General features: G+C 41.5%; 1 protein-coding gene across 2 annotated transcripts in view; it reads right to left on the bottom strand.

The window, feature by feature from the left end:
- Meis1 (Meis homeobox 1) overlaps positions 1-20,629 on the bottom strand; it is a 141,363-nt gene that overhangs the window by 105,527 nt on the left and 15,207 nt on the right. For both annotated transcript variants that reach the window (XM_028884546.2, XM_028884544.2), the window contains exon 7: positions 3,707-3,818. In XM_028884546.2, coding sequence (XP_028740379.1) covers positions 3,707-3,818 — 112 coding nt within the window. The remainder of the gene's footprint in view (positions 1-3,706; positions 3,819-20,629) is intronic.

Below are 20,629 nucleotides of genomic sequence, written 5' to 3'. Positions count from 1 at the left end.
GGCTTGCTTGGAGGAAGTAGGTCGCAGGACCATGTCCCTGAAGGTATATCTTATTCTGTCCTTTGCTGTCTTTCTGCCTCCTGTCTACCATGAAGGGACACACTGCTCCCCGCCATACTGCCCACCATGTTCAGCTTCATCACACACAGGCTCAGAAGCAATGGAGGTGCAAGTGAGCCTGACTTTTTCAAGATTTCAACCCTTGAAAAAGTGAGACAAAATAAAAATTAATCCTTCTTTAAATTGTTTCAAGATGTTTCATCACAGCAACAAAAAAACTCAACATGGACATTGACATATTACGCAAATTGTGAATTAACATTAAGCCCCTGAACCATAATATATTTGGTATCTTCATAATTATATATTTTATCTATATTCTCTTTTGAATGCCCACACTTGGATTTATTTATTTACTTACTTAGTCTTATGCAAAATTTGTCTTAAAATTATTTTATTGATTATAACAGTAATTATTATGAAAAAGACCAGGCATTCTAGAATCACCCAAATTTCTGGAGCACTAAGGAAGGGCTATTGCACCTTCTGAACTTCTCAGGAAGTTAAGATTTTCCTGAATGACTTACTTTCTTTGAAGAGTCAACAACACCGAACTCATTTGAAATGTGCATGACTGCTTAGTGCCTTACACTGTGTACAAGGCAGGCTGTTAAATAAGGGCCAAAGACGAAGGGACTTTTTATGTGTCTGTCTGTCTGTCTATCTATTTATCCATCTATCCACTTACTTATTTTGTTCCACAGGCTCCCTAATGATGTGGTGAAACTAAAACTAAATTCAATTCAAATAATGTAGTGAAGAAAGTTTTGAAATGTGAAATTTGCTCCTGTCTGTGGGGGAAACACCTCTTTGGGTATGTTCTTGACAGACTGAGTTATTTATGTCTATTGGGTATGTATGAAGACATATTTATGGATTTATAAATCTTTTGAAGAGGGCTGTTATTTATCCAGTTGACTAAAATGGGCTCAAACTGTGTAAATAACTGTTTAGGATACGTACTATGAGCCAAATGCTGGCACAGCTTCCATCCCCATGCCTGCCAGAAAAGGCAGACAGGGAGAGCATGCAGCACCACTTTGCACAGTTAATCCGGAAGCCACACAAAGGCTCAGCTCCACAGGTCTCAGGGACGAGGAAACAGGTTTAGAAGGGTCCAGGTTAGCACAGAAATTCCCACAAGTTGTCTGAGCAACACTTTCAGGCATCATTCTGCATTCAGCAGAAATAGCACTGTGTGCCAAAGACAATCCGCCAGGAAAGCAAGGAAGACTAGAGGTACGCCTCCTCTTCCTGCTCTTACAAGTTAGTGTGGGAGGGATTCCACAGAAGATCTGCTCACAGGATGAGTAACTGACTGGGTCCTTTGCTAGGCAGATAAGGAAGAGAGTGGGATGAGAAGACTCTTGCATGCAGGACCCTTGTAACAGGTGGGTCTGCATTGCACTGAGATGCCAGCATATCCTAAACCCTGCCTAGCTTATATTGACTTCCTCTGCTTTGTCTGGCACCAGGGTTGTTTCTATTCATCTTTGAAATTTTAAAATTTATTTTCATGTATACATTTGTGTATGTGCCAGCTCATCTGTATGTGCACCACATATGTGCAGTATTCAAGGAGGCCAGGAGAGGGTGTTAGGTTCCCTGGAACCAGAGATACAGAGGTTACAAGCTGTCCGACATGGGTACTAGGAATGGAACCCAGGTCCCCCACAAAAGCATCAATGTTCTTAACTGTTTGACCATTTCTTAACCATTTCTCCAAAACAAGATTGTCTTCGAATGATTCAACCTAGATCACTCAAATGAGATCATTTACATGAAAGCACTTTTTCAAACACATAGGTGGGGGCCTTTAAGTGTAAGAAGCATAAAGAGAAACAGCAGGAGTGCAAAGATGGTCCCAGGCAGAGAATGTGGCTCCTAGAGGTAACCACAGCCATCATGAACTGAGCTTCCGGAGACCACGGGTCAAATGACAGAAACCTAAGAACTCCTGATTTCTGGTCACAGCTATAGGAGGACGGCATAGCATGAGATCTTTGCCCTCCAAAAACCCTCTGATCCGATGGTGTTTAGGAAACCTGTTCATCACAGTCTCTAAGTTCTGCCCCCTTCCCTCAGTCTGCAAGCCTTCATGCCTCAGCTGAATGGCCCGCTGATTCTTAGATGAAATATGTTTTTTAAAGCAAGAAACGAAATAAAAAATGAAACAAAGCACTAGGCTGTGACCCTGTGTAGCCATTCTGGGCTATAGGAAAAAAAATTTAGATTGCATTTACACCTCTTGGAAAACTCAGAGTGTAAGTAGAATTCTTCAGGCCAGGCCTCACATGGAAAGTGCTGACACCACCCTCGCGCTCTGAACAGCGATGCCATAACACATACACACACACTTGAAAGAAAAAAAAAAAGGCCTCTTGGATTTATGCTGCATATCATTTTCCAGTAAAAAGTCAGAGGTCAGAGGTTACCTGCTTCTACCTCAGCTCTGGATTGGTTTACTGTTCCAAGCTCCATTTTTACTAGGCTTCTACTTCTGATGAAGTCAGCAACTTCTTTTTTTTTTTTTTTTTTTTTTAATAAAATGTCTCCAATGCTTAAAATTACATCTGCAGAAGTTATTTCAGGGGGAAATACCACACATATGCCTAAAAAAAAATGAACTTCCCTGCTCTTGTTTTCCAGTCAATCATGCTAAGTCCATTGTAGACTTTGTGGTTTTAATTGATGTGCCCCAATTAAGTTAGACAACCGAATTCCTTTCTTGCTTAATAACACACCAGTAGAAAATGATCACAAAATCAAATTTTAAAACTGAACCTACTGTGGACTCAGAGGCAACTCCAATAAAGCAGTCTTTCATAGGCAGATGCAAACTTTAATTTTTTAATTTTTATTTCCTTAATTACCCACAAAATCCAAAATCCACAGGAGTAAGATAGGATATTGAGTCTCCTTGTTGCTGAAGACTACTATGATGTTTAAGCTTTATTTCTTACTAGTTACTATTAAACATATATGTCCATGAACACCCCCGTGTAGACAAAAGTATATATCCAAAGTGCAATACCAATTAAGTGGATTTCCTCCTCTGTCTGACCTGGCTTTGCAATGAAGCTAAACCTCAAAGAAAATAACTAAAACCAGAAGAAATGGCCTCAGACCCCGTGCAGAGGGAAGCCTACCAGAGGTTGCCAAATTGCCTTCTAAGAGTTACACCTCAACACACGTGCACTACTTTTGGTAGTGCTAGGAGAGAACTGAGGGCCAAGAGCACTCTAGGTGAGCCCTCTATCACTGAGCTAGGTCACTAGCCCTTCCTCAGAATCTTTAGATACTGTTTATTTAGACTCTCAATGGAGGTTTCTTCACGACCCTTTGAAAAGCCCCAAGGACATGACACCAGGCTATTAGTGCTATTAGTGCCATGCTATTTGTGCACACTGGAATGCCTCATCTGTTTCTCTAATCTTGCCTCAGTTGATTCGTGAAAGCGATCAGGTGACTGGCATGGCATGGCACTGAAGAACTGGGCCAGAGACTGATCAAGATGAGCAGATTCTCATATTGTATAGGATTGATGTTCTAGGGGAAGCTCTGGTTATAGCCACTGACTTTCTGACAGTTTGCAAGCCCTGAACACAAAGCAAGAAGCAAGGGAGAATGAGAACGCCTCTCCTACCTTGCTCACTGCTGTTATCCCCACTGTGTGAAGTGTGGCCGCCACTGGAAGGGCCCGGGGTTCCTCCTGAACGGGTGGATGCCGTGTCATCGTGATCTCTATTCCAAGAGGGCTGTGGGGGCACAAATCAGACATCTGAGTAAAAGCCATCTGTTCCCAGGGTGCGATCCCACCAGACAACGACAGACTGGGGAGGGCTGCAGGGAACAGCATTGCCAACTCCCACTCTTCTTCAGAACTGGTCCTAGCTCAGGGCTGCATAGGTGTGTTCAAAATCTGCCAGGTTCAGCTTCCAGATGATAATAGTGAGTCTGTAAGTAATTGCATGCTTTATTAACATGGAAACAAAAACATTCCAGACAAAGGGGGCTTTGCTGTCGCTTGAGTCTAACTAGACATTTAACCCTCTGGTGGAGCCCTCTGCTCCTCTAGAAATGTAAAATGGGAGAACTGATCGCTGGCACTGTGTTCCCAGAGGCCCCTGCTTCATTCTAGGAAATGAAGCCCCACACACCTGGTGGGGCTCTGAAGATCTCACAATCCAACCTAGGTCCATAATAGCTAGTGTGTGTCAGCTGTTTGCCTGATGGTACACAGCAAGTGGACCAGGCACAGAGACAAAAAAGAAATGCTAACAATAGATTTACATGGACTGTGTACACTCAGTCCCATGCCGAGCCTTCTTGTACTATCGAACAGAAAGCAGATGTTACTTCTTATCACTGGTGCATTTGAAAGTAACGTTCAGATTGGCTGCAAATTCAGTTCTTCGGGGAAACAATCATGGTGATACTTCTCCTAGATCTCTCTCTATCACCAGACAAGACTTGAATGAGCTTTTAGTGCTTGCTTTCAAAACCAGCCTCATGAGTCACTGGTCATCCCCTGCAGTAGGAGTGATGCAGAATAGAAAGCTGGATCTTGGCCGGGAAGTGATGTTTGTCTTCAAGATTATTAGTGGGAAAGCGAGATGATCTTATGTGTAAAATATGTATACATCATTTCAGTCATAGACGGTCATGGTTCCTGACTCTGTTGTAGTGAAGTTTATTGACCCTTCCACAAGTGGAATATGCCTAGCAGAATCACTGTTCTTTGTTTATTTCTTGAAAAGCATTTACCCATCCCAGAGACAATAAAAAGGGCTGAGAAGATCTAACAATTCAGACATCCAGGGCCAACAAAACGAAGACCCTGCCCACAAGGCCTGCTGCATTAGAACCCCAAGGGAGACTCAATGCTCCTCTATGGACACTTCACCCCACCTTTGGCCTGAAGACCTGTGCCACCCCCAAAATGGAATCAATCCACAGAACATATCACGTGTATGTTTAAGTCACCCATTATGCATATTCTCAAAAACAGTGCTAATTGATCTGTGGATTCTGTGATTGAGAGACATGTGAACTGTGAAAGAAGCGTTTTCTGCAGACACATATTTTGAAGCATACCAGAAGAATGCTGTAAGATGTAATCTGGAACACATGCTCAGAATGCAAACAGTTAATGCATAAATTTTCAGTTTGTACAACTGCAGCTCTAAAAGGGGACTTGTTTATTCAGAGCTCTGCAGAGAGAATGGTACAGCACCCAGGGGACAGACAATGCCAGGCACAAAACCCCGGTGCCTCGACATGTAAAAGGATGTTTTTCTGTGTGCTACAAATCCCACTTGAAAATATAATTAGAAGGAGAAAATGGCAAACTATTGCATTAACTGTAATTGAACAAAAGACCAGCAAGGCATGTGGGAGGCTGCAGGAACCCGTGGGAGTCTCAGGATGCATGAGATCCTGCGAGTGATGTCTCCTGGGCACTCTCATTTTCTTTATGTTGTCCCTCACTACTATTGTTGACTGGTGATCTGACTTGTAATTAATAGAAAAGATAGCAATAACAAGCTAAAATACAGAGCCACAGACCAACCTCATCAGAAACACGTTTGTTAATCTGATTAAGAGCAGGCCTCCAAAAAGGTGACTTAGAACCAGAGAATCATTCCATGTCAGACAGGAAACTGTCCTCCTTTCTGCCACAACAGACCTGATATATTCACTATCTTTTAATGAGCTCCACTGATTTATTCAGCCCTGCTCGGCTCCCTCCCCCCACTTTTCTACTGTGCAGGATGTAGATTAATTCAATGCTTAATTGTTTAGTAAATTCAATTTTCCACATTCTATTCTGCATAGCTTTAGCTAAGGTTCTTAAATCTTTCTCCGTGAGCCCTGAGCTCAGTGTTTGTGATCTGTGCCTACCTTTTTCATCACCATTTTTCTTCATCCACCACTTAATTCACCATGAAAAGATTTTCCTTGCTGGAAATTCTGATTCCGCTATGATCTGTGAGGCATTCCGATTCATTGCATTTCCATTGTGTTGGGTCTTAGATGCGGGGCTCCTCTTTTCTCACAGCTATGGCCACATTATACAGGCATTCATGCAAGAAGTGTTGGATTCCACCTCAGTTTATCCAAATTTTGTGCAACCTATATGTTTAAATTTGTGTGTGCACCAAAAGTAGGCGCCCCAATTTCCCAACTAATATCATTCTTCTCACAGCCACACTCTTCCAGAAGGCCTGTGAATACTGACTACGGCTCCCTAAAATGAAATCTAACTTTTGTGGTCCTTTCTTGAATTAGCATTGTGTATTAGCATTTCAAGAATGGTGTAGTCACATGAAACTGAGCATCAGAAGAAATCCACGGGCTTACCAAAACAGAACAAGAATTGTGCTTACCTCAGTTCATTAAGCAAGATTAAAGTGCAAGTATCAGAAACAGCTCATGAACTCCTCCAGTATAAATATGTAAGACAGCCCTAATCAGAAAGAACTCCCCCAAAAGCCATCTACTGGGGAGTTTCAGTTATAATAACACATGTCTCTGACTATATGTGGTCTCACCAAAGAGCATCATTATTTCAAAATTAAAATATGTGCATATGATTAAGTACATAAATCTGTGAAGTTGTGAGTTGCTTGGGGCCACTTGAAAAGGAAGCATGACAGAGTAAAATCAACAGTGCATTGAGTTAGATGTTCAGCAAATCTCAGGCGTGGCCCGAAATTGAGTCTCAAAGAAGCTTCTTGGCTCTGGTGTCTCTAATTTCAGAATAAGCGGTGGCTATGTGCTCATCTGTGAGAAAACCACTAAAACAAAGGCCCTAACCTGAAGTTCTATTACCACCTATGGGCTATTTCAGGGCAGGGGGAGGTACTTTTTACTAACTCTAGTTTTAAGTACATACTTGCATTTTTTTTCCCTGGGTGGTAATGTCTGAAACTGTCCCCCAAATTCTCAAGGGAACGTGTGACTCTTAAAGTATAAGAATCACTAATCTAGGAGGTAGCCACAGGCCTAGACACAAAGCCCGAGAGGAGAAGACTTCTGAACCCACCGAGTCCACACTTGCTGGACAGCACGGTGACACCCTCCACACAGGACTGCAGTGTCCTGCGTGGAATGGGGAAGCCGAGAGCAGCACTCGATCAGGAAGCTCCTTTCAGATGATGTGTAAACATTAAGTGTTACATCTAAAATGACTTAACTGGGCTGGAGAGATGGCTCAGTGGTTAAGAGCATTGGCTGCTCTTCCAAAGGACCCAGGTTCAATTCCCAGCACCCACATGGCAGCTCATAACCGTCTGTAACCCCAGTTCCAGGGGATCTGACACCCTGACACCCATGGCATAACACCAATGCACATAAAATAAAAATAAATTTTTAAAAATGACTTAACTCCATTCACGTTTTTTCCTGATTCCAGGGTCTCAGAAGACAGCAATTTGAAATCTTTGAAGCAAGCAACAGTTTTCCTGTCTTTCCTTACTTTGGCAGCTCAAGCACTTCCTTTATTTGGGGGGAGGGGGTTGTTTGTTCATTTGGTTTGTTCTTTCTCAGTGTTTTAGTTGCTGGTACTTTCTTTTGAGAGAGGACTTTGCTGTCATCTGGCAGCGGGCAGCCATGGCCTCTCCTGACTGTGGGCCATTTCAGGACAAGGAGAGGCGCTCACTCTGCGCGAACTGCTCTTTTCAGAGCTGGGAACAACCCACGGCTGATGTTTGGCTAGAACAATGCTAAGGGACTAGCTGGAGTTACTTTGTCTGGCTTTCCCAGCCCTGTCTCAACAAACTGCACCTTTAAAACAGACTCTGACTCCTCGGTCTGCAGTTCAGATTTCAACACATGTTGAGGCCTCTTCTTACCGTTCACCTTTTCCTTGAGCAATTCCTTTCCCTAGTGTAAGGTGAATGAGCACATTCATGAACTAAACTTTTATCTGTCAATGGTTCTCAACCTTCCTAATGCTGCGACCCTTTTATACACTTCCTCGTGTTGTGGTGACTACCAGCCATAAAATTATTTTCATTGTTACTTCATAACTGCAGTTTTGCTACTGTTACAAATTGTAATATAAATATTTTTGGAGATAGAGGTTTGCTGATGGGGTCAAGACCCACAGGTTGAGAACCACTGACCTATGGGTTTCTTCTTTACTCTCTTGATTTGCATGACCAACTGTGTGATAAAGAACCTCCATGCAAAGATGTCTGCTTCACTCAACAAGTCCAAGGCTAAACTCGCCCCCACCAAAGCCTCCAATTCATTCCTGTGCTTGTTGGTTTAAAGACAGGGTCTCACTGGATGTCCTGGAGCTCACTGTGTAGAACAGGGTAGCCACAAGCTTAGAGCAATTCTCCTGCCTCCGCCTCCTGAGTGCTAGCATTGCAGGTGTGCAGCAACTTGGTTTACTTGTTCTGTTTTATTCTCCATCCTAATATGTATCACACCATCCCTCCAAGGTAAAAACCTAATCACTCCTGGGCATGGAGTCACAGACCTTTAATCCCAGCACTCAGGAGGCAGAGACAGGCGGATCTCTTTGAGCTCTGAGGCCAGCCTGGTCTTCAGAGTGAGTCAGGACAGTCAGAGCTGTTACACAGAGAACCCTGTCTCAAACAGACAAACAACAACAACAACAACAAAAACAATAACCATCCACAATTATGAGAATCATCATGCTTTGTCCACTTTTGCCACTAAATAATTGTTACACAAATTCCCCCCAGCTTTGAAGGAGCTGAGGTTCACTAAAGCTCGGGCTTCATGAAGGCAGGGATGGTCCTGCTTTCCTCACCGTTAGGTACCGAGTATCAAGCATTGCCCTGTGCTGGTGCTCAGGAAATGATGCAGAATGAAGTGCTCCCCAATGCCTACAGAGCATCATCTGAGTTCATTAGCCTGACTCATGAAGCCTGCAGAGCCTCCCTGGGGGACATTCTCCTTGTTCCCTGGATTCCAGCAAGCACCGCCACAGGTAATCGCTGTAACGTACTCTGCAGTTTATTACTTCAGGTCTCAGCCCCCCCCTCCTCTGCCTGCAATGGCCGGCTCTGCCCTGAAGACCCAGCCTTCTCTGATATGCACATGCTGTCCCCGGATGCTCTCTCTGGGACACTCAAACCTCCTCATCTGCACCTCTGACACTTTGCAACCTCTTTGCTCTGTGGTGACCTGTTGTGTCTATCTGTAATTCTTTGCGACGAATACTTCAGAATACGTCTTATTCATCTTTATATCTCCGATCCTAGGAAACACCACATACAAATGAATTTTTTCATATTTTTGTCGTGTGTGTGTGTGTGTGTGTGTGTGTGTGTGTGTGTGTGCTCTGTGTGGGTATGTGCATCTGAGTGCAGGTCCCATGGAGATGTTAGATTCCCCTGGAGCTGGAGTTACAGGTAATTGTGAGCTATACAAGATGGGTTCTGGGACCCAAACTCCAGTCCTCTGCAAAAGCACTACATGATCTTAACTTCTGAGCCATCTCTCCAGCCTCACAAATATATTTTTGAGTAAATTCATCAATAGACAGGGGATCTCTGTGTTAAATTGTACCTGATATTAAACATTATAAAACAACCACAAATATTTGAAGACTTTAAATACATCTCGAATACTTCCATCCATACAAACGTACACTACTGTCAAATATATTAATATTTAGTTGCAGCATAACACAGGAAGGGAAGGAAAAATGGAAGGGAGAAGGTGGGAAATGAAGAACACAGAATTAGTAAGATTCGAAGACCTTGTTGTACCACTTACACAGTCTTAGACTAGTCACAACTTCTCTAACCTTAATGGCCTTATCTGTAAAAAAGGAATTCAAAGTAAAAACTGTCCCCAGAAACAATTGAACGGAGGGAAGTATAAGCAGAAGGGCTAAGGAGGGACAAGGGATGTGACAGGGGGTGAACAGGAGCAAAGTAAAATGACATACATGTATGGGAATGTCTCGATGTAACCCATTGTTTTTATACTAACTAAAAAAAATACTTAAAAAAAAAACACCTCTAAAAGTGTGCCCCTGCAGATGTAGCATACATATATTGTAAACACACAGCAGTATTCATTTAAGTGACAGCTACTGCCGGTCTGATGGAAAAATTCACAGTGGTCCAGTCAACCCTGAACCATCTACATACAAGTGAATCCAGGTCATAGGATAGAATATGGATACAATGGTTAGCATTTGTCTTGGGCTATATTCTGGCCAGGGTTTGTCAACCTGACACAGGCTAGAGTCATCTGGGAAGAGGGAACCTCAACTGAGAAAATGCTTCCAAAGTCTATTAGGCATTTTCTTAAGTAATGATTAATGTGAAAGGGCCCAGCCCATTGTGGATGGTACCACACCTAAGCAGGTGGTCTTGGATTACATAAGAAACCAAGCTGAGCACGCCATAAATCAAGTCAGCCAGCAAGCAGTTTTCTGCCATGGTCTCTGCTTCAGTTCCTGCCTCCAGATTCCTACTTCCAGGATCCTGCCTTGAGTTCCTGGCTCGACTTCCCTTGATGATGTCCTGTGCTGTGGGATTGTGAGCTCTATAAACAGCTTCCTCCTCCAACTTGCCTTTGTTCATGATCTTTATCACAGCAACAGAGAAGCTAACTGGGATAGGCTATCTCCCAGCTGATATGTCCTCAAAGAATGCAAACTGATCTTATTTTCACCTTGGAATAACATGATTTCACAGTGGTCTGCTTCTTTCCACCTCATCAAGTTTAATTTGGTATCTAATGTTATCAATCGCTTTATACTATTCAAAATAATTTGATGTTTCTTCCCAACTCATCACTCATATCAGAACGATGTCAAAATCCTCTTTTCTAAACTAAGATTAAATCTCTTTTATTGTAAAACAACAGAAACAATTCTCCCCTCCTGGTCTCATTCAAAACTGGTGGAGAAGTGAGTCTGGTGCTCTTGATAGAGAAGAGGTCCTCTGAGCACCGCGAAGAAGTCAGTGAAGCAAGCAGAGTTCAAAATCGGAAGGCTGGCTACACCCAGACATGTGCCCTCAAATCACCAGGGCTCTCCAGCAAAGCTCTCTAGTGACCCAGAAGAGCTGGCACTTCTCAAAAGGCATAGACTGAGTCTTTCCAGATCAGGAGAATCACCAAGCCACATGACGCATGTGCTAAATGTGTTTGATGGTCATGTACACATTCATTCAAAAATTCCCTTGTCAATACATTTCAAGCTAATTAACTCTGTCTCTCCACTTTCCATCTCTAAGGTGTCCTTCTTGGGTCCTTGGAAGCCCTTGGTGTCAGTATGGTTCCTGACAAACCCCTTAATCAAAGATATCATCCAGCAGAAAAGACCATGAAGATGAAAATATAGAGGAACGGGGAGAGAGAAGATGTCAAGTGAACCACCACCTCAGTGAGAAACAGGGTCCTATTCACCAGTGCAGACTTGAAACCAGGAAATGAGGGATGCTCCTAGGTATGAGGATTTAGGGTTTGATAAACTGGCATTCCTACAGTTATCCTTACAGGCCCCCTTTGCATCTGCTTCATAGCCACAATTCACCATGCAGTCACTAAATCCACTATTTATTAATTATTTATTATTTATTAGACACCTGCACTTTATAAGGATGTGGGAGAACTTGCTTGTTCATCTCCAAACATGTTCCTTTGAGTCTACATCTTCCCAACTTAAAATACAGGTAATTCAGAAAAAGTGTAAACTCTTTTATAGGATTTGAAAAGATTCCTGGAACTCATTAGACAAAATTCATTTAACCAAAGGAAGTTCAGGAAAGCAATATGCTTTGTTTTGTTTTGTTTGTTTGTTTTAACGGAGTAAATCTGTGTCTTCCCCTTTTAAGCTTTTAGTTGTTTTTAAACATCAGAAGCATTTAAAAATTAATGCTGTGATATACACAGATGGGCCATATTAAAATGTTTGGGAAGGGGCTGGAGAGATGGCTCTGCAGTTAAGAGCACTGACTGCTCTTCCAGAGGACCTGGATTTGATTCCCAGCATCTATATAGAGCTCCAGCCATGGCATTCACAACCATGTGTAGCTCCAGTTCCAGGGGATCCAACATCCTCTTCTAACCTCTGCAGGCCTGTACGCATGTGCGCACAAACAAACATACATGCTAAATACCCATGCACATGAAAAATAATAATAAGGTTAAAATATTTCAGCTGTTTTTGGAAACAGCTTAAACATTCAACAGGACGTTTAAGATTAAGCATCTCTAGGTCCACATCTCCAGCTGAAGGATGACAAAGTGTGAGAAGCAATGGCAGGTGACGGAAAAGGACAATCCCTAATGGTGGCCCACACTCTCCTTCCACAAAATGCTAGCTTTACTTTGCCTTACTACATCCCATTTTATTTTATTTGTGTGTGTGCATGTGTGCACATGTGTGTGCACTCACATACATGCATACGCCTGCTTATCTATATGTACAAAAGACAACCTCAATGCCCCCAGATGTCAGAAGAGGGTGTTGGACTCCCTAGAGTTGGAGTTAGTGGCAGTTGTAAGCCATGGGTGCAGGGAACCAAACCCAGGTCATCTGTAATGGTAGCAAGTGCTCTTTCCCACCATCTGCTGCCTTTTGAACAGGGGGTCTCCTGGGCACACTTGATCCTTCTGTCTTCAGCAACTCCCTTTGATCTGCTTGCTTCCTTCTCTTCCTTTACCTCACTGCCTCCCTTTCCCCGGTTGTAGACCTGCAAGTTTTTTGTGTTTGAGTCCCTCACTGGGTCTGGAACTTACTATGTATAGCAGGCTAGTCTTGAACTCACAGAGATCCACCGGCCTCAGCTTCCTGAGTATTGAGATCAAAGGGGTTTGCCACCACACATGGCTAGGATCTTATTATGTCCTTCTTTAATAGGGCAATAGAATGGGCTTTTTACTTCATTACTAGAGGCCCAAGGGTTAATTTTGGTGACTAGAGCAGATGGTTAATCTGTGGTAAGACGATGGAAGTCTGGCATCCTCTCTCAGGGTCTGTGGCTATCACCAAAGCATCACACTTCCTCTGCTCACACTCTAAGCCCTACTGAGTCTGCCACTGTGAACTCTTAATCTAGACAGGTATCTGCTTGGCTGTCTAGTCATCCCCAAGGCATAGCACTCACTACCTTGATGCTAGCTGGTAACTTCATACAGAGTACAAGTGTGAAACCTTGATGACAAAGCAACTTTGGTGAATTGTGCACTCGCGCGCGCGCGCGCACACACACGCACGCACAGATTACACTGTGTATATGTTATTTGCTGTTGTATATATGATGATACATACAGTATGGTGATACATGCAGAGGTGGGTAATTTGTGGAAATAAAGACAGCATCTGTTGAATTGAGTTCTGTATTTCCCAGTTCACATATACCACAAGTTAGTCCTACAAATGATAATTTTTCCAAACACTGAATCCCCTATCTCTGTGTAATGAGGCATGCAGAGGAGGAAGAATTTTTGTGCTTTTTTTTTTTTTTTTTTTTTTTTGCCTTTGGTGAAAATTCTCCAAGGAGTTATTTCATCTACAAATGAAAAGTTTTCTATCAGATGCTTGTGTGAGTTCCAGGAGTTCCACACAAGGAAGCCTAAGAGCACAGAGGCACACATGCGCACACAGTAACGCAAACACAATAGGTATCCACGATGCACATAAGTATAAGGCAGAAAACCATCGGGGATGATTTTAAAGGTCTTAAATTACATAATAACGGAATTTAAAGCAGCTTGGCCATCAGACAAGAGATGTGAATTCCATTAGCTCTTCTATCCGTCACCTACTCTCAGACAAATGCCCATGCTTCGTTCTCATCTCAATACCTTAGCCCACTGCATGACAGGCAGAAGCAGCAGGAAGCAGGAAGCGCAGATCCGGTGTCTTTCCCGGTGCTTCTTAAGACCCCACTTTCCCACACTGGCATCTTTTAGGTCTCTACTCTGAAATTCTCACGACTATTAATGTACACAGTTGAGTTAATTCATAAAAGAATTTAAAAATGGACAATGCAAAGCAATCATCTACAAATGTAAAAGAACACTCAGAATGTTTCAAAGGGCATTCTTGATGAATCCCCGCAGCACCGATAGATTCTCAGCCGCGTTTCTATTTTGAGAATCAGCATTAACATCATCCCATGAAGACCTCACTGTGGTCTCAGAAGACAACAGGTTTTTACACGAATGCATTCAACAAGTTACAAGGCAAGAGAATAATCCTGGCTAAAGGGCCATTGACGAGTATTGACAACCAGTTTTACCCAAATCTCAAAAACTGGCACAAAGGAGAGATGAGTCATACAGAGAAGAGTCAAGTGCATGAAGCGTTCCAGTTCTGCTAAGTAGGATCTTGGAGGGGGATCCCATGCCATGAACAGAAGAAAAAAGAAAGCCTGATTACAGAGAGTCTCGCAGGGGAAGGATCAATGGCCTGTGTCTGCCAGTCCAAGCAACAGGGCGAGCTGAGCACAGGAGTTCAAGACCAGCATGGGCAACATACTGATACTCTGTCTCAAAAATCAACCAATAAATATCATCTTCCCTTTGCTCTCCTGCTTTGGGAATTGTACCTTGGAACAGTAGTTCACAGAATTTAACCTTTGACTGAAACAAACAAATAAAACTCTAATCCAACTAGTGCCTCTGTATTTGCAAATATTTATTTCCAAATATTTCAGGGCACACTCTTTACTTATCTAATAGCTTTCTACTGAAATTTGTATTACTTGTCTAGCACTTCGAGTCAGCAGTGGGGGGAGGTTCTAGAACTAAGTGCTGATATACCCAGTACTTTAAGGTCCTTCTACAAGATTGCTTGTGTGCCTCTGTTTATTATCTATTTGAAACATGATACTCGTCCTCCAAAGAAATTAAGATAAACCCAAAGGTGTCTTGTAAGAAACAGCTACAAACCACCAACTTTCTAAGCAAGCACTCCACCAGCCAGAACATCCAACAATCCTTAGCACAAGGAGACAAGACCTCATGAACAACTGTGTGTGAACACAGTGCATTCGCTCCTAGGAATTTGGGGAAAGTATTGAACACAGGATTCATCCAGTACTGACATCTGGTTTGTGTCAGAACAGTGAGTTCTCGGTGGTTTGCTATAATATCTCAGAAAGTTATCTGAGGATCCTCCTTCTCTTTCTCTCTCTCTCTCTCTCTCTCTCTCTCTCTCTCTCTCACAACAACACACACACACACACCCTCTCTCCCTCTCATCTCACTACATAACTACATAGCTCTGGCTGGCCTATCACTATGTAGACCAGGCTGGCCTCAAACTCACAGAGATCTGCCTGCCTCTGCCTCCTCATTGCTGGGATTATAGGTGTGAGCCACCAGACCCCATGTTTAGATTGGGGGGATTGTTTGTTTTGCTTGTTGTTGGTTTGTTTGTTTGTTTAGTAGAGAGATTGGTAATTTTAGAGATTGTTTGTTTGTTTGTTTGTTTGTTTGTAGACCACATCATACTCTGCAGCCAGGACTTATACTCTCCATTCTCTTACCTCACGGTCCTGAGTTCTGGAATTACACGAATGTACCCAGCTTAGTCTCCTTTTAGTCCATGATTGATACCAGAAAAATAGTAACCTACTCAAAGCAGCAATTACGTTTTTCTTGAAGTTCTATAATTATAAAATGTTCTTTAAAAATAGTACCTCTGTCAAATAGTACCCAGTCTCCTTTTGTCCAGCCAATGGACGTTTTTGAAGGATGGACAGAGTGTAATTAAAAAGAAGCATGGTGTTTATTACAGTGCTTGGGGGCACTATTTGACACAGTTTGCACGGCTCTCCTAAGTTCTCATGGTGACTGGGTGAGTGGAGAGCATTTCCGCTTTCACAAACTACACAATCGAGGCTCCCCAAGGTGAAGTAACTCACCCTCTCAAGCAAAGCCCACACTCAAATTTGAGGGCTCTGTCCCTAGACTGTACTTTTCTGGAGTGCCAACTGCCTGAAAGAGGAAGTCAGCAAACTCGGCTGCTTTTTCCCAAAATTTTACCTTTTCCACTTCTATACCATAATATGCCAGGAAAGCTCCCAGTTTTTATCTGAGGGAGGAAAAAGAAGTAGTGACCGTACACTCTTGTTTTCTCCTCCCATCGTGGAGACTTTCACTTGACACTGATGCTGGTGCCAGTTATGATAAAATCTAGTCTAATTTCCTTACAGATTTGCAGAAGCATTTCTGGATGTTAATAATCTCAACCAAGTTTGATTCTGTTATTTATAAGGATTTCCGAATCTTTAAACTCCCTGTCAGTGTTAAATTTGGAAGTGGGGAGGAAACTATTCACCCTTTTCCATGATTTATGTCAGATATAGTCTTCAGAGATGATCTTTTCAAAGCTTCCTGAAATTGAATTTGAGTTTTTGCTTCCCAGGGATGCTCAGCTTCTCTATATTCAAGCCCTTAGCTTGAAGGTCAATGAAAAAATAATGTGGGTTCCAGGCCTGAGTGCCAAGTCTTGAGACTCCCTTGTTAAAAATTTCCAGTCATTCAGAAGGCCACTCTTCAGCCACAACCCAGGTTAACAACATCCTGGTCTTAGTCTCACTGTTTTAAGTAAATAAGTATCAGGTATACTAGATGTGAGGAAAAACTTTATAATTGATTTGTCGATGTTTTATTATCCTCTTTTTCCTATTGGCATGTTCTTTATATGCCCTTAATAAATATTAAACACTCACACAGCTCCTTGTTAGGGTAGAAAGTAACCTTCAGAATGTCCCAACAGTGGAGTAAAGAACAATACACTTAATTGGAAGGGCAGGGTAATTTGGAAAATAAAATTGAGTTGCTACAAATTCCCAATTGCAGAACAGAAATGTTTACAATAAACTCACTCAGATGCAGATTGTGGCTGAGTTTGAATAATTATTAGAATAAAAATATTTGATCATGAGCAAAAACACTTGATGAGCACAGAACATGAATCATTAGTAGACCACTATCATTTTGAGGAACAGAGTACAGGACACAATGAGCCTACCAGCTTTTTGATCACTTTGTTATTGAACACAGCTTGTAAAATCCTTAAATGTGGTAAATTCATAGGCCAAGGCATTAAATAAACAGCTGCTAAAAAAAACTTGATGAACACTATTCCTCAGAAATTTTCAGCATGTGGTAAGGACAGAGAAAACACTGAAGCTAGGTGTGTCTATTACTCAATTGCTTCCTTTAAAAAAATTAACTTATCAGTAAGGTCTGTTCAAAGTGTGAAGTTTCTGATTGTCTTTATTAGAAACTATGGCCAAGAAAAATTATAATAACTAAAATGAAGATGGTCACCCTGTGTGGACGTGCACACTTTTAATCCTAGCACCCAGGAAGGAGAGGCAGGTGGACCTCTGTGAGTTTGAGGCCAGTAGATAGATCTCCATCAGTAGTTTGCAACTCATGAACCATGACTCTTTTTGGGGGGGTCACATATCAAAGATTCTGCATATCAGATATTTACATTACAGTTCATAATGGTAGTAAAATCACAATTATGAAGTGGCAACAAAATAATTTTATGGTTAGGGTCACCGCATTAGGAAGGTTGAGTACTGCTATGAGTATTATCTACATAGTAAGTTACAGACTGGCCAGGGCTACACAGGGAGACCCTACCTCAGAACTAACCAAACAGCAATAACAAAAAAATGATGCTGGCCCTATGTATTTGCATCTAGAACTATGAAGCATGGACAGGAATGGCCCTGTGAAAGAGAGCAGTATGCATTCACTAGGGTAACCCTGATTACTCACTTAAGGAAATGTCACTTTGAGCAGAAATGCCATGCCTGTCTTACAAAGAAAATCTTCATACATTTGATAAAATTGTAGGGTAATTCCCATAAACTATGCAAGTGGTGGAATATAAATAAATGATACATCTACTGACATGTTCAAGAATGAAAGGCAAGATAGCGACTCAGAAGACTCAGGAATGACAATTCAAATAAAAGTAATATTCAGTGGCTAGTTATCACAAATATGTACCTTAAAATTCTCTTCAGTGAAGGACTAAAGACAACTCCGTATCTGTTAGCAACTTCCAACTAAATGCTCCACCTAAATCCCAGATGCCCAGCTTCATTCTACTGTTGAACCCTCTGTTCTGACTATAGTGACATGGCTGATCACTTCTCCCCCACTTGGTGCTATTTCTAGTTTCGTATATATGAATATACATATATTATGATTAATAAAGACTTAAGATACCATTATGAGCTGTATCCCATGGAGGACACAGTTTTTGTTTTTGTCTTAACTTCAGGGAGAGTAGCTTCAACACTCCAATAAATAGAAAGGAAGGCTACATTTCAAACCAATCCAAGGGAACGCATGGGCTCCCATTGGTTTGCCTTGACTTTACATTGTAGAAATCATTAGCCCACCTCCCAGATGGATCTATCCTTTGAGGCCCCGCAGACAAACACGCCATTTCATGTAAACAGTGCGAGTATGCCTTGGAATATCAGACACTGTACACCATTCAGTTTGAAATTAACTTTTCAAACCACTCAGGAATAACTTTTGAATAACAGAAAACACCAGAGGTCACAGCTAATTATAACTCACCTATCAAATTAAGTTAGTGTTGGAGAACACATCCAAACAGCTGCAGAGTTTTTAGAGATGTTTTATTGTTAAAGACATTCTTTGGTGCACGCCTTTAATCCCAGCACTCGGGAGGCAGAGCCAGGCGAACTCTGTGAGTTCGAGGCCAGCCTGAGCTACAGATCGAGATCCAGGACAGGCACCAAAACTACACAGAGAAACCCTGTCTCAAAAAACAAAAAAAAAAAAAAACAAAAAAAAAAACTTATTCTTTCATTTCTAAATTTTTTTAAGAGCAGAGAAGCATTTCTTCAATTGAGACGATATAAGAAAACTCTGACTTGACATCAAACTGCTCGTTCTTTGTCCTTTGACAGTTGTGTCAATTTCTTTATAAATTTCCTTTTCCAGAGTTTTATAATAGTCCTAAAAACACACTTCACTTTAAAGTGTTTCTGTGGGACGTGATGGAATGTAAATTCAGAATAAAATGTAAATCATGAAGATGTGGAACCAAATCTGGACCATTAGTTAAGAATACAGTCACCAAAACCAGCCATTTGAGCCACAAGAGAAAGAGCAGAGAGCTACAGCAATCTGCCCACCAGTGTTGGCAGTCCCAGAATATAAACAAGACTGACACGCTTCACTTTTGCACCTAACTATAAAGCAAATGTTAGCGATATTTGATGGGTTTGGTCTCTGTTTATTCCTATTCTAAAGGAACAGTGAACATCTTCCCTGGAAATAATTCCACATGTGCCTAACCACCCACAAGGCAGCTCAGATTCGAATCTCAGGCATAGAAGGGTTGGAAACAAGAAAAAAACTCCAAGTGATCCAGACAAGGAAGAAACACAGCTCTGTGTCACTACAGCAATCCACAGCAGGCGAGCCCACAGGACAGCCCCCACAATCCCTCCAGGTTACCTGGTGCTGTCCAGCTCTGACGCAAGAGTTGCTATATATTGATTTTAGGGTAATTCCAGGATCACTGAAAATGTCATTCACTGTTACAAATTCTAAATGACTCAAAATGCCCTCTGCTTATACCCACTGTAAAGTTTGAGAGTGTATGCTTTGTGAAATGAAAAAGAAAATGGTACAATTATAAAAACGTGATTAATCTTATTAAACTAATGAAAGGTTGCAGTTGTTTCTAAAGGCATACTTCATAAACGTGCCAATTGTAATAGTGCTTGTTGTCTGTAGAAACATATTTCATTTAAGATTTTCAAGATGGTGTCACACCACACAGGCAAGGCCTTTGCCTGTGAACTTAACTCTGAACTGTGAGTGTCAAAGAATCAACTGTAGAAATGTGTTTCTGAGAATTATAAATAACAGAAAATTCACTTTCATAAGTTATTTATTCTCCATTAGTTTATCCATATACATTAGTGCATATGTCATGGGAAAGCCACAATGACACCCTTTAATACCTTCAGAAAAGTTCATGATTTGATTCTGTCCATTATTTTTATTTGACTGTGTCTATTTGTGCTAACATTAAAGGACAGGTATATAACTAAATAAATCTAGAGCCAAGCCTTTTTCACTAAAGAATAAATACTTTATATTGCACTTTAGTGGATTTTAGGAATTCTGAAACAAGTGAAAAAATATAATTTCTCAAGATTTGTACATTTATATTCCCCTTTAACGAGAGCATATTTTCTAGATTAAGAGAAGCTGTCTGGGAGAGTGAACTAGCCAAGCCAGTAAAGTACTACCAACTGCTCCAAGTCTGTGCACTTGAGTGTATTAACTGATTGAAATTGGATTCCAGTGACAAATATTTAAATGAATATATTCTCAGTTATTTTACAAAGTGTGCTTTATACCATTTATTTAAAATGTCACATTAGTTATGTGTGGAAAACCTAACAATTGATCAATATAGGCGTATTTCCTAGAGAGGCTGTTTAAGAAATTACAAAGCTTCCCACAATTCCATAATCCTGAAATCACAGCGTATTAAGCTGATGATATAGAGTAGACAGTCTTTTATCTTGTATACTAC

The sequence above is a fragment of the Peromyscus leucopus genome, chromosome 10 (assembly GCF_004664715.2).
Source record: "Peromyscus leucopus breed LL Stock chromosome 10, UCI_PerLeu_2.1, whole genome shotgun sequence".
In the NCBI taxonomy this organism is placed as follows: domain Eukaryota; kingdom Metazoa; phylum Chordata; class Mammalia; order Rodentia; family Cricetidae; genus Peromyscus; species Peromyscus leucopus.
The sequence above is the reverse complement of the archived record's forward strand: the minus strand, read 5'-3'. Positions and strand labels throughout refer to the sequence as shown.